The 12,500-nt window shown below is 41.1% G+C and overlaps 1 protein-coding gene across 1 annotated transcript in view; it reads right to left on the reverse strand.

Moving 5' to 3' along the window:
• The window catches only part of matn4 (matrilin 4), a 44,081-nt gene that overhangs the window by 12,802 nt on the left and 18,779 nt on the right, over nucleotides 1–12,500 (reverse strand). Inside the window, exons 3-10 of the mRNA XM_080025703.1 lie at nucleotides 11,834–12,009; nucleotides 11,305–11,463; nucleotides 9,398–9,629; nucleotides 7,837–7,959; nucleotides 6,801–6,923; nucleotides 2,939–3,061; nucleotides 1,987–2,109; nucleotides 1,417–1,539 (exon numbers count right to left, since the gene is read on the reverse strand). Of these exons, the coding sequence (XP_079881829.1) occupies nucleotides 1,417–1,539; nucleotides 1,987–2,109; nucleotides 2,939–3,061; nucleotides 6,801–6,923; nucleotides 7,837–7,959; nucleotides 9,398–9,629; nucleotides 11,305–11,463; nucleotides 11,834–12,009 (1,182 nt within the window). The remainder of the gene's footprint in view (nucleotides 1–1,416; nucleotides 1,540–1,986; nucleotides 2,110–2,938; nucleotides 3,062–6,800; nucleotides 6,924–7,836; nucleotides 7,960–9,397; nucleotides 9,630–11,304; nucleotides 11,464–11,833; nucleotides 12,010–12,500) is intronic.

Consider the following 12,500-nt stretch of genomic DNA (forward strand, 5'->3'; position numbering starts at 1 on the left):
ATAGGAGGTGGTGACATAAGTTCTCGAATGCTAAAAATTCTACTCGACCGCCGTAGCCGTCCTCTCAACCGCCGATGATAATGTTACCAGAGATAACACTACGTGGGTGGCTAGTTAACTCCGGTTAAGTTATCCCGTGAGCTCCTCGGGGGCTAAAGTGTATGGTGTCTTGACATGCTGGTTAGAAAGCAACACACTATGTATATTCCTTTTGTCTTTAATAGTTTTTGTGTGGCGTTTGCGGGTTTAGCCATTTCTCTGACAGTCTCTGGACGTAAAGACGTTCCATCAAAATAAGTCCCCCCCCGGCACTATTTTGCAGGACACCGCTGCTGCTTCCCGGGGTTAGCCCCGCCCTAGATGATTGTGATTGGTTTAAACAAATACAAACAGGCTAGCCCAGTTTCCCCGGTTTCCCCACCCGAATAGACGGCTCTAAACAGAGTGCTTCCAGACCCTACTACTTGCTGTAGTTTGGTCTGGCTTTGCGAGACTAAAGACACCCTTACACATTGTGACAACCAACCCCATCAAGGGGTCGGTTGTCAAACACTATGGGGTTGTTTGTCACAATGTTATCTTAATGAGAATAATCTTAAAAAGAAGGCAAGAAAGCAGAACTAAATTTGAAAGTTTAATTGCATTGTCAAGTTGACAAATAGGCCTACATAACTTACTGTTTCTTCTCCAGCTTGGGTGGAGTGCACTGGGGTGCAGTAGCCTTGGCAGCTGGTCTAGTTTGGGATGCACTGGGGGTTGTTTTGATTTTGTTGCCCTTTTTTCTTTTGCATGCTAGCTGCCTTTTCCTGCTCTATTCTTTCCCCCTCGGGTGTCAGTGAGGATACAGCTTGACAATTTATTTCGTTATTGGGTTCCTTTTCTGGCTGCAGCCTTTGGATAACATGTGACAACCAACCCCCCAAAAAATGTGACGGCCAACCCCAACTTGAATTTCTTGCTAGCATCAAGGCCAACAACCATCTGACAACTAATTAGCTTGCTAACAACAATCTAAACTATAGCTTACCCTTCACACTTTTTTAGGGTAACAAGTGTTTTGTTATAAACCTATTGTGTAAAAGCCTAGAAGAAAAATACTGAGGAGCTAAATATTTTCAATTTGACAAGAAAAACACAAACAGTCCTCTCACGTCAAATTCAGCAGACTAACTCCAAGAAATACTATGTAGGTGACCTCTGATCCCAGTTGTGGATATTTACATACCAAAATTTCACAGACAGCGCCTTTTGGTCCCGAGATATAAAGATTGTGACAACCAACCCGTGTGACATATAACCCCGTTCTCCCCTACTATTTAGTATTTATATTTAAAGGATTGACATTACTGATCAATTATTTGAAATGATAATTGATCATTCAATTTAACAATTTCAGCAACTAAAAAGTGAACTAACGTGCACATGTCTTCTTGTCCTCATTCAGTGTGTATCCTTGGTTGCAGTCGCAGGTGAAGACGCCGGGCGCGGCGACACAGATTTGTTCACAGTCGTGTTTTCCCTCAGCACACAGGTCAATGGCTAAACAACACACATACATATTGAGTGTTAGTGTGTGTTTCTGATGGTTTCTGATCGGGACGGCACAAGTAAGGACAAGATATGGGTCTCCAAATAATAGTAAAATGCAGAAAAGAAAATTTCACTTAAATTAAAACAACGACAAATAATTTGACAGTTATGCGTTGCAGCTCCGGTTACATTATTATTTTTTAAATGTATAAATGTTTTCATTATTATTCGGGAAAAATTAAGTAGTCTCCGAATAAATATTCACATTTAAGAAGATGGAAGCAGCTACTATTAAGTATTCATAGTTAAAAGACTGACATTTCTAATTAATTATTTCAAATCGTAATTGAAAATCATCACTGTGTGTGTGTGTGTGTGTGTGTGTGTGTGTGTGTGTGTGTGTGTGTGTGTGTGTGTATGTGTGTGTGTGTTTGTGTGTGTGTGAGCCTGACTAACGTGCACAGCTCTTCTTGTCCTCATTCAGTGTGTATCCTTGGTTGCATTCGCAGGTGAAGACGCCGGGCGCAGCGACACAGATTTGTTCACAGTCGTGTTTTCCCTCAGCACACAGGTCAATGGCTAAACAACACACACACACACATATTGAGTGTTAGTGTGTGTTTCTGATTGGGAACGGTACAAGCATAGAGCTTTGTCTCCAAATGGTAAAATGCGGATTTAAGGAGTAACGAAAAGGTGTGTGAATCTTTTGGAATCCCACGATTCGATTTAAAACAGATTTCTTGATTCAGTTGGAAAGAGAATTTCAGGATCTACTCCAGTCCACTGTGTGCTAAGAGGCATTATGGCAAATGATGACACGAAAGAAAATTAATGTCAATGTCTTATTTATCTTAATTTTTTCTTTCATTTTATGTGAAGATTATAATGAATCTGACTTAACCCTGCGGCCCCACCTAAAGGGACGTGAGCACCACGGATGGCTGCCATTTATTTTCAATAGGCGCTGCCGTGCAAGAGCGATGCAATGAATCCCAACGTGATGTAAAAAATAAAAGGTATTTTTATTTATTTTTTTTTTATTGAAAGACAGATTGAATAACGTGAAGCGTAATATGCAGTGGAAAGGTGAAAACAGGTATTTCATCGGCTCTGGTTCTGCAAACCTGGCAAACTATTTACAAACCGGGAGTGATGTCTGCAGCGCGCTAGGAGCGAACTGAGCACCACAGGTGTAGTTAAAGCTCTTGGTGGGTCTGTAGGGTTAGGCTGGTCAACATTATGAAATACATCTAATTTAGTAAATTATGATTTGATTCAAAATCTTTTTCGCTACCCTTAGTTACGGTTATGTTAAATCTTCAGGAAATGAATAGGGGTCTATGTAAGTATCCCAAACGTTAAGTGTGTGTGTGTGTGTGTGTGTGTGTGCGTGCGCCTGACTAACGTGCACATGTCTTCTTGTCCTCATTCAGTGTGTATCCTTGGTTGCAGTCGCAGGTGAAGACGCCGGGCGCGGCGACACAGATCTGTTCACAGTCGTGTTTTCCCTCAACGCACAGGTCAATGGCTAAACAACACACACACACATACGTGTGGGTGTGTGTGTGTGTTTCTGACATAACTCACTTTCAGGGGAACACACTAGACTTAAGACAGGTTGATTGGAGACAGTAGGGACAAAAAGTCACGTCGAAATGGTAAAACGCAATTTTTTTCAGTGGTTAAGGTTAGGTTAGGTTAAGTCTCCACTCCAGGAAATGAATGTGAGTCTATGTAAATACCCCAAAAGTGTCATAAGTTAATACGTTTTTACGGACTCACTCCAGACATTAGACCATTTGATTGGGAGCGGTTTGTGCAAGTAGGCAGGACAAAAAGCCGCATCCCCAATCAGTAAACCCCAGATTTGTGGGTCAGTGGTTAAGGTTAGGGTTATAAGACTCTAGGAAATCAACATGAGTCTATAGCCACATTGACAATCTTACTATGTTGAAGGTAGTAAGATTCCCAAAACATTCCCAGCTGTGTGAAAGGGTCAACCTGTATTATTGGAACAGGGGCGCAGTGAGTGTGACCTTTTCAAGTTGTGCTAAAAGTTCTCGCACAATTTTTATATTTCTGAGGGAGCAGCCGAAGACAACAATAAGCGACAATTTCAGTTTGATTGATATTTTCGCAACGCTTTTGTTGTTTGTCATTCCACACCTGTTGTGTCAAACGGCCCTCTTCCATTCCTGGATATTAAACACTGTAAATGCACACGGATCGGCCGCTGGCTTCGATTAGTCCAGTGTAGATGCGCAAAGCCTGCATTTTGGCGCTTCGTCATTCTGTGTGTGTGTGTGTGTGTGTGTGTGTGTGTGTGTGTGTGTGTGTGTGTGTGTGTGTAAATGCCATTTTTATAAAGAACTTTTCTTTTACTAGCTGATGCCTTTTTATGCTTGTAATCAATTTCCTATTTAGTTGATTCTTGGTTTGATTTCATTGCAACCAGTTTGAAAGTCTTTAAACATGTGAATGACCTTGTGTGACTTGAAAAGCAGCTGTTTTCAAAGCAAAGTATAATTTCTCTTCTCTAAGTAACATGGCTGCCGTGGTATTTGGTTAATTAGAAGATACAAGTATTATACGATGTGTCACTGGAGCTTTGAAGTTTTGTGTCATTTCCAAGTCACAAGAATTCTCTGGTCCTTCAAAGGCTGTCAATCATCTTCGTTTCACGGCTTTCTGTCAACGAAGACTGCCAGACTGCAGGTGTTGCTGTGTAACTACCTCTGTGTGTGTGTGTGTGTGTGTGTGCGTGTGTGTGGGTGTGGGTGTGTGTGTGTGTGTGTGTGTGTGTGTGTGTGGTAACATGTTGGATGCTTGCTTTCCCATTCATACAACATGCTTGTTTGTGAATACAGCATGGATTGGGTTTAAAGGTGCAGTGTGTAGTATTTAGCAGCCCCTAGTGGTGAGATTGTAGATGTCAACGCTCTCTTGCTAACCCTTCCCCTTTGGGAGAATTTACAGAAGCTACGGTGGCCTTCAAGGACAAGAAGCTATAGTTACTAAAAATGGCATCATCCACCACTGCCTCAAGTCTTTCCACAATATCAAGTGATAAGGTGAAGATGTATTTAGTTATTTATTCTATAGTACTTCTTCTTCTTGGTCTTCCAACAGGTGCGTTTCCCCAGGACGCCCACTATATATAAAAACAATTGTGTAAGACTGACCATTCTAACACACTGCACCTTTAACTGTATGTTTGACAATGTTTTGACATATTTGTGAAAAGGTTCAGTAAAGTGCAGTGACCAAACAGCGCCAGGAGACGAGAAGTGACCACAAGTATTCCTTATTTAGCTCATCTCCCACCCTACAGAGTCGCAAAAGTATTTCAGTTTTGGAAGTTAAATGGTCCCACTCGTGTCATGCATGTGTGTGTTATGTTAGCAGCTCCACCAGGCCAGAGTTAGACAGGTTTGATTGTGAGAAAGCCGTGTATTAAAATGTTTGACTTCATTATAGCAGCAGTGGATGACATGGCTGGGTTAGGGTTAGGGTTAGGGTTAGAGAAGGACTTACCATGAGGCAATTGGGCATTTGCCTTGGGGCCCTAAGCTACCAAGGGCTCTATGAAATGCCTCATAAACGCATGGTAAAGAGAGTATTTTTCAAATTTTTTATTTATTTAACTTTTTACTAATTTATCAAGTGTTTTTAAAACTCCATGCGCTTAAATGACATCAGTAAATTCACAAGTGCAACTATAAATGTATATATACTTTTGCTGGAGTTGTTCATTAACAGAGTGAAAAGATAACATACAAGACATTACAATAGGTCAATTATGGAGGTACAAAAATAATACACATAGGGCCTAGTAGTTGAATGCAAATGTATGAATTCTGAATTAAAACTTAACGAGTTTAATGATCAAACAAGTTATTACTGTGTGCTATATTTAGATTCTTTGACCACATGACATCCTAATGAAGCCTTTTGAATTTGATTTGAACGAAAATCAAATCAGTTTTATGTCAACAGCCCAATATCACAAGTAGCAATTTGCCACATAATTAGAAGAAAAAAAAACTCTCCTTATTTTTTTTTTTTAAAGCTAAGTTCTACTAAATAGGTATTTCTAAGATTAATAAGGATTGAAATGGCGTGCCCACATGCTTGTACATAAAATATTTCAAGTGATGCTGCGAGGTTGAAGAAAACCTGCGATCAGTGCACGAGAAAAAAAAAATTCTGGCATTTTCTCTGCCTGTATTAGTTCTTTGATTTTATTATCTCTTAAATTCAAATCCTAATGTCTAATCTCGATGTCCTCCTCTGGTTGTCCTTAGCAACGTCAGTGTGTAAATGTTGTACTTACCTTGGCATGTCTTGCCGTCGTCGAGCAGCCTGTATCCTTGGTTACAGGTGCAGTGATAGCCATTCAGCACACTCACACACTCATGATCACAACTGTGGTTCCCAAACGAACAGTAGTCGATCACTGAGGGCAGAGGCAGCGCGGCCGTAAGCAGCAGAGCAAACAGCAGCTCAATGAGCGGGTTTACAGCTATGTTCCTTATGTCTCATAGCTAATCTTACCTTAATACTAGCCACTGCAGGCAAAACTATAGTTTATATATATGAGATGTTTTTGTCTAATTTGCTTCCATAACATGTCTTCTTTCAAATGAATAAAAATCAAAGGTCCAAAATGTACATCTTTGGTGTTTATTTGACTAAACCTTGTCTGTTTGTGTCTGTATATTTCTCCTATAGGCCTACTAGACATTATTTCAACATTACTTATTTTCAATACTTTTATACCAATTCAATATTTTCCATAATTTTAGCAATATCCTGCAAGTTATTACAGAAGGATTTGTTTAAAAAATGTAAATAAAATAATACATTGGAGCAATAGAATAAAGAATCAAAGAGATGTATCACTTTAAGGAACCCAGTCTGTAGGAAGAGGGTTTTAATAGACATGTATTTTAGTGTTTTCTGTCTTTGTCCCGATTGCTTCCTATTTAAATATTTCAAGCCCGAGGTTCACAGGGATATAAAGGACGTGTAGTTATGAGACAAACAGTAGGAACATAGTGTCAATCCACACTCAGCTTCAAAATGCAGCAAAGAAATCAAGATTCAGCAGATTGTTCAAGCTTCAAGTCCATTTCAGCAGCAAATAACAAGACATGAAATCAGGCCAAGCACTTTTTAATACAAAGCCAGGAGCCATAAGCAGCTATTATCAATGATAGTGTGTGCGTGTGAGAGAGAGTGAGTGAGAGAGAGAGAGAGAGACTAACTTGCACAGGTCTTCTTGTCCTCGTTCAGTGTGTATCCTTTGTTGCATTCGCAGGTGAAGACGCCGGGCGCGGCCACACAGATTTGTTCACAGTCATGTTTTCCCTCAGCACACAGGTCAATGGCTAAACAACACACACACACACACACACATTTTTAGAATCAATTTGTTCATTATCATTCATTGTGTATGAAGGAAACATTTCACTATTTTTCATTTTCAGAAAAAAACAATATTCTGTTTCACTGTTCTGTTGGCTGTTCTATTTGGTTTAGGTCTTAGGGCTTAGGTTAGTGAAATCAGGATTTGAAACAATGTGATTATCAAATCTGGGCATCTGTGATTTAGACGCAAAACTAGCTAATACAAAGATAGTTGTCAGAACATCCATGATTCATTTGCAAGGGGGATCTGCTACTGACTAATTTGTCTTAGTTTTAATGGTGCTATATTGCTCAAATATACACAAATAAAGACAAAACAAGTTATTGCATTGTTGTCTGATGTGGATCCCATGTCAGATTGTGAAAACTCTTTGCTTAAACCAAAAGGTAGAAAAAAAACATCCCCTACGTTCCAATCCCCATACTTCCCCTACTATTCAGTACGCCAGAAAAAGATTTTGGATGTTCCAATACATGCATGTCAATTGTAGTATGCCAAAAATACCTAGATGCCCCACTAACTCCGCAGGGATTGTTGCCCATAACATTGTGAAGCCATTTGTCAATGTTCTGTCTTATTCTTTGTGTGACCCTTTGCTATCTGTTGTTACCTTTTTTTTTTTTTCATTTATTTATTGGGTTTTTCATTTTAAGGGACAACGAGAACAACACAAGTAACAGCTGTCTCTGAGTTCAAATGAAATCATAAAAAAAAACACAATAAGCTTTCGTACAAAAATGTGTAGAAATATACATGAAAAATTCCAAAATAAAAAACAAGCAGCGACTAAATAAAGTTATGAACACAAATAAACAGTTAAAAGAAAGTATAAAAATAAATACAAAGAGAGGGGGGGGGGGGTCTGTTGTTACCTTTGCACGTCTTCCCGTCTTGGTTGAGAGTGTATCCGGGCAGACAGAGGCACTGGAAGGAGCCAGGGGAACTCTCACAGATGTGTTCACAGCCATGCTCGGACTCCAGACACAGATCCATACCTGCAGCACAGTCAAGTCAACTCTATTGTCAATTATTCAAATATGCAGGGTTACATGAGAATCGAAATGACGTTTGTCTCTGACTCACGGTGCAATAGGAACAATAATAATAATAATAAAATAAAATTTAATATATACAGCACAGAGTATATACACTTCAGCGCCCAGTAGAAGTGTGAGTATATTATCTCTTTTTTTAAGATAATTTTTTGGGATATTTTTTTAATGCTTTATTAGACAGTTTCGAGAGACAGAGATGAAATGTGTCAGAGAGGGGAATGACATGCAGAGAACGACCCGGGCTGGATTCTAACCCGGGTCTGCTGTGAAGAGGACTGAGACTCTATGGGGTAAAGGGCTCTAACCACTATACCACGAACACACAAAAGACAAAATAAAAAAACTAACAAGGCATACTCTACTTTACAGGTTTCTAAGGACATTGTTTAAACTATAGGTAAATGTTAAGCAAAAAATACAAAGTCAATAAGGTGTCATGAGGGTGAAATAGGTGATGTTTTGGTTACACTTTTGTGCGTTACCATAACACCTCTTAGCTACGGACATCAAGTGTTATAATATCCTTTTATTGATTTATCATTTCATATTAATTTCATGTCTGTCCGCCTTTTCTCTCCTTCTCCAGCTCCCACTGAGGAAGACCAGAGTCCAGTTTAGTCTAGAGCAAAAGCAGCAACGGGAAATATCTGCACTTAGGGGATCTGAGGACGCTGTTATGAAAAAGTATTAGACGGACATGGAGAGGTTTTTTTTCTGTTATGGCCAGACATTCATGGTGTTTTTGATGACATAAAGAACCTGGCTGTGCCCATGATGAAGTCAAAAGCATGAAATTGAAATCCCAGAGACTTGGCCTGGTGTGTTAAGGTGACTTCAACTAAAAGTAATCCATTGGTGGCATTGAATGTGATATTGTATTCCAGTTTCAGATGAGGGTTTTTAAAACAAATATAATGTTCAAACCCATAAATAATAGTTATTTCATTATCTTTATGCTAATCTATATTAATATGGTCTTGGAAGAGTAAGTATTAAGGTTTTTTTAAATACCCCAAAATATTACATTTTGGATAATTGTTGCCAATTTTTGCGTTCGCATACAACCTATTTTCTTCTTTGTGATATAAGCCAAAAAATAATGTATTCTGGTTGTGGTTGTCATGTTTGTCTTGACAACCACTTTCATAGGCAACACAATATGTTTCAAGGATCCTGTTGGTTTTGGAAAAATGGTTTTATGTCAAATACAATTCATGAATGCATGATGAAGTGCTCAGAGGCGCACATACGTACATCACACACACACTCACTCACACTCTCTCTCACACACACAAACACACATTCAAATTCAAAAGAATAACAATAAATAAATATGTTACTAAAATATAAAAAAATAATAATAATAAAGTCTTCTCACCACAGAGCTTGTCCTGGAACTGCAGTGCGAAGGTGTGAATGAGATCGAATCGTTCTACCAGGAAGACGTGATCTTCAAAGGGAGGTGAAGCCATGGCTCTGAGCGAGGCCATGTCTGCCCGGGCCACGCCCACAGCATAGATCTCTATCCCCTTCTCTCTGGCCTCCGCCGCCACCTCAGCCACTCTGTCCTGGGGACGCCCGTCTGTCACTATCACCGCTACGTTAGGCACCTGGGGAGAGGGACATAGGAGGGGCAGATATAAGGTAAAGGATCTGTGTGTCTGTCTGTCTGTCTCTGTCTCACTACCACCGCTACGTTAGGCACCTGGGGAGAGGGATACATGAGGGGCAGCTACTGTATAAGGTAAGGGTCTGTCTGTCTGTCTGTCTCTCTGTCTGTCTGTCTGTCTCTCTGTCTGTCTATATATCCATGGCATCCATCCATCTATCCAGGTTAAACCTCCTACGAGGACATCTTAAATGTTTCTGAGACAGTCTAGTTTTTCCTCTGATGATCATAAATTACCTGCAAACGAGACCATCAGTGAAAACAATGCTATTTTTTATATAGTTTTTCTTAATGCTTTTGCTCGGGTCTGAATCCATACCAATAATTACGTCAAGAAGACAGGAAAAGCCTGTGTTTATGAACGCTACTTAATCAAACTTGTATCTGCTTCACCGTGGTCATATCACCATTATTAATCTGACATAGTCACACATAAATACATTACCTCATGGCCATGATCAGCGGTCTCTCTTCTTGGACGAATTCACTCGCTAACTAAACAACTGCACTCACCGCTGGCACTGCTAGAGCTCTAGGGTTGTGAAAAATAACTACCGCTTTTATCCAGATGTACCGCTAGAATAAACAGAAACTCAAAGTTCCTTGTAGCTTTTTTAACATTGCCAAAGCTACTGGGCAAATATGAACCAAATAAAATAATAATAACTGCGCAATATATAAAATAATATCCATTCATCTATCCATCTATCCCTGCCTTCTTGGCCAGGTCATTCTTGGAAAAGAGATTTAATTTCAATTAATATTACCTGGTTAAATAAAGGAGATTGATTGATTGATTGATTGATTACCTTAGGCCGGTCCCCCTCCCCCTCTATGAAGGGGGAGTTGATGAGGTAACATGGTGGTCAGATATAAGGTGTATGTCTGTCTGTCTGTCTGTCTGACTACTGTATCCATCTATCCATCCCTCCCTCCCTCCTTACCTTAGGCCTGTCCCCCTCCCTCCCTCCCTCCTTACCTTAGGCCTGTCTCCCTCCCTCCCTCCTTACCTTAGGCCTGTCCCCCTCCCTCCCTCCCTCCCTCCTTACCTTGGGCCTGTCCCCCTCCCCTCCCTCCCTCCATCCCTCCCTCCTTACCTTAGGCCTGTCCCCCTCCCTCCATCCCTCCCTCCTTACCTTAGGCCTGTCCCCCTCCCTCCCTCCTTACCTTAGGCCTGTCCCCCTCCCTCCCTCCTTACCTTAGGCCTGTCTCCCTCCCTCCCTCCTTACCTTAGGCCTGTCCCCCTCCCTCCATCCCTCCCTCCTTACCTTAGGCCTGTCTCCCTCCCTCCCTCCTTACCTTAGGCCTGTCCCCCTCCCTCCCTCCCTCCTTACCTTAGGTCTGTCCCCCTCCTTACCTTAGGCATGTCCCCCTCCCCTCCCTCCCTCCTTACCTTAGGCATGTCCCCCTCCCTCCCCTCCCTCCCTCCTTACCTTAGGCCTGTTCCCCTCCCTCCCTCCCTCCCTCCCTCCCTCCCTCCTTACCTTAGGCATGTCCCCCTCCCCTCCCTCCCTCTTTACCTTAGGCCTGTCCCCCTCCCTCCCTCCCTCCCTCCCTCCCTCCTTACCTTGGGCCTGTCCCCCTCCCCTCCCTCCCTCCCCTCCCTCCCTCCTTACCTTAGGCCGGTCCCCCTCCCCCTCTATGAAGGCAGAGTTGATGAGGTATTTGATGGCTAGTCCGGTCATGGTTCCCTGGGCCAGGGGGATGATCTGGTTGATTCCTTTCACCATCGCGTCCACCTTAGCGTGAGCCTTCAGGGAAAACTCAGTGCGCACCTAGGGAAACACAGCACAATCATATAACATGTTTTAATCAAAGTAGAGACAAGTTTTATCCTCATCTTTATCATTGAACCTCCCTGGATTAACAAGACTGAATAGAAAGCTGTTAGAAGAACCAATTAAAAGTTGGTTTAATGTAAAAAACATTATTATTATTATTTTCACAGTGGCCTTAATACAACGTCAGACTTAAGGGTCTCCATAGTTTACTGGACATTTCATACATACCGGTTCAGGAAAATACACATACTGTATAAAGTTAAAGATAGATAGTATAAAGTGTGTGTGTGTGTGTGTCTGCGCGTCTGTGTGTGTGTCTGCGTGTGTGTCTGCGTGTGTGTGTGTGTGTGTGCTCCTTCAGTACCTGGCTGGAGTACTGAACCACTCCCACTCTAGTAGCGTTCAGTCCGATGTCCAGTGTGTCCAGGATGTCGATCATAAACTTCCTCATGGTCTCAAACTCATGAGGCCGCACGCTGCGGGAGCTGTCAATCAGAAACACCAGGTCTACTGGGCCGGCCTTACACTTCTGCTCCGGGCCTGGGGCAAGGGAAGAAAAATTTAATTACATACATACTTACTTACTTACTTACTTACTTACTTACTTACTTACTTGTTGATATAATGTCCGTTAAAAATGGTTGTATATGAGAAATATACAGATGCAAACTGACAAGGTTTAGTCAAATAAACACCTGAATGTACATGTTTGACCTTTTTATACTAGTATGAAAGAAGACATAAGGAATCGAAATTGACAAAATTATGAAAATTGACCAGAGCTAAAAAACAGTATGATTGTCTCCCCTTAAAATGATATATCAGCTGTGTCGTGTCTCCTTGGTAACGACATTTCTTTGAAATTACTGTATGAATATTGTCTTTTACTCAACAGACAATAATACTCTCGGGAAAGTATTTTTTAGATTTTTTATGAATTTGTTAATGTCTGTTCTTTCTCCAGAAGACCTTTGCACTCTGGTATGATATTCACATTATTCAACACCTTTTCTCCATGTCTTTAGCTGCCA

This window comes from Ammodytes marinus, assembly GCF_949987685.1.
Source record: "Ammodytes marinus genome assembly, chromosome: 4".
In the NCBI taxonomy this organism is placed as follows: domain Eukaryota; kingdom Metazoa; phylum Chordata; class Actinopteri; order Uranoscopiformes; family Ammodytidae; genus Ammodytes; species Ammodytes marinus.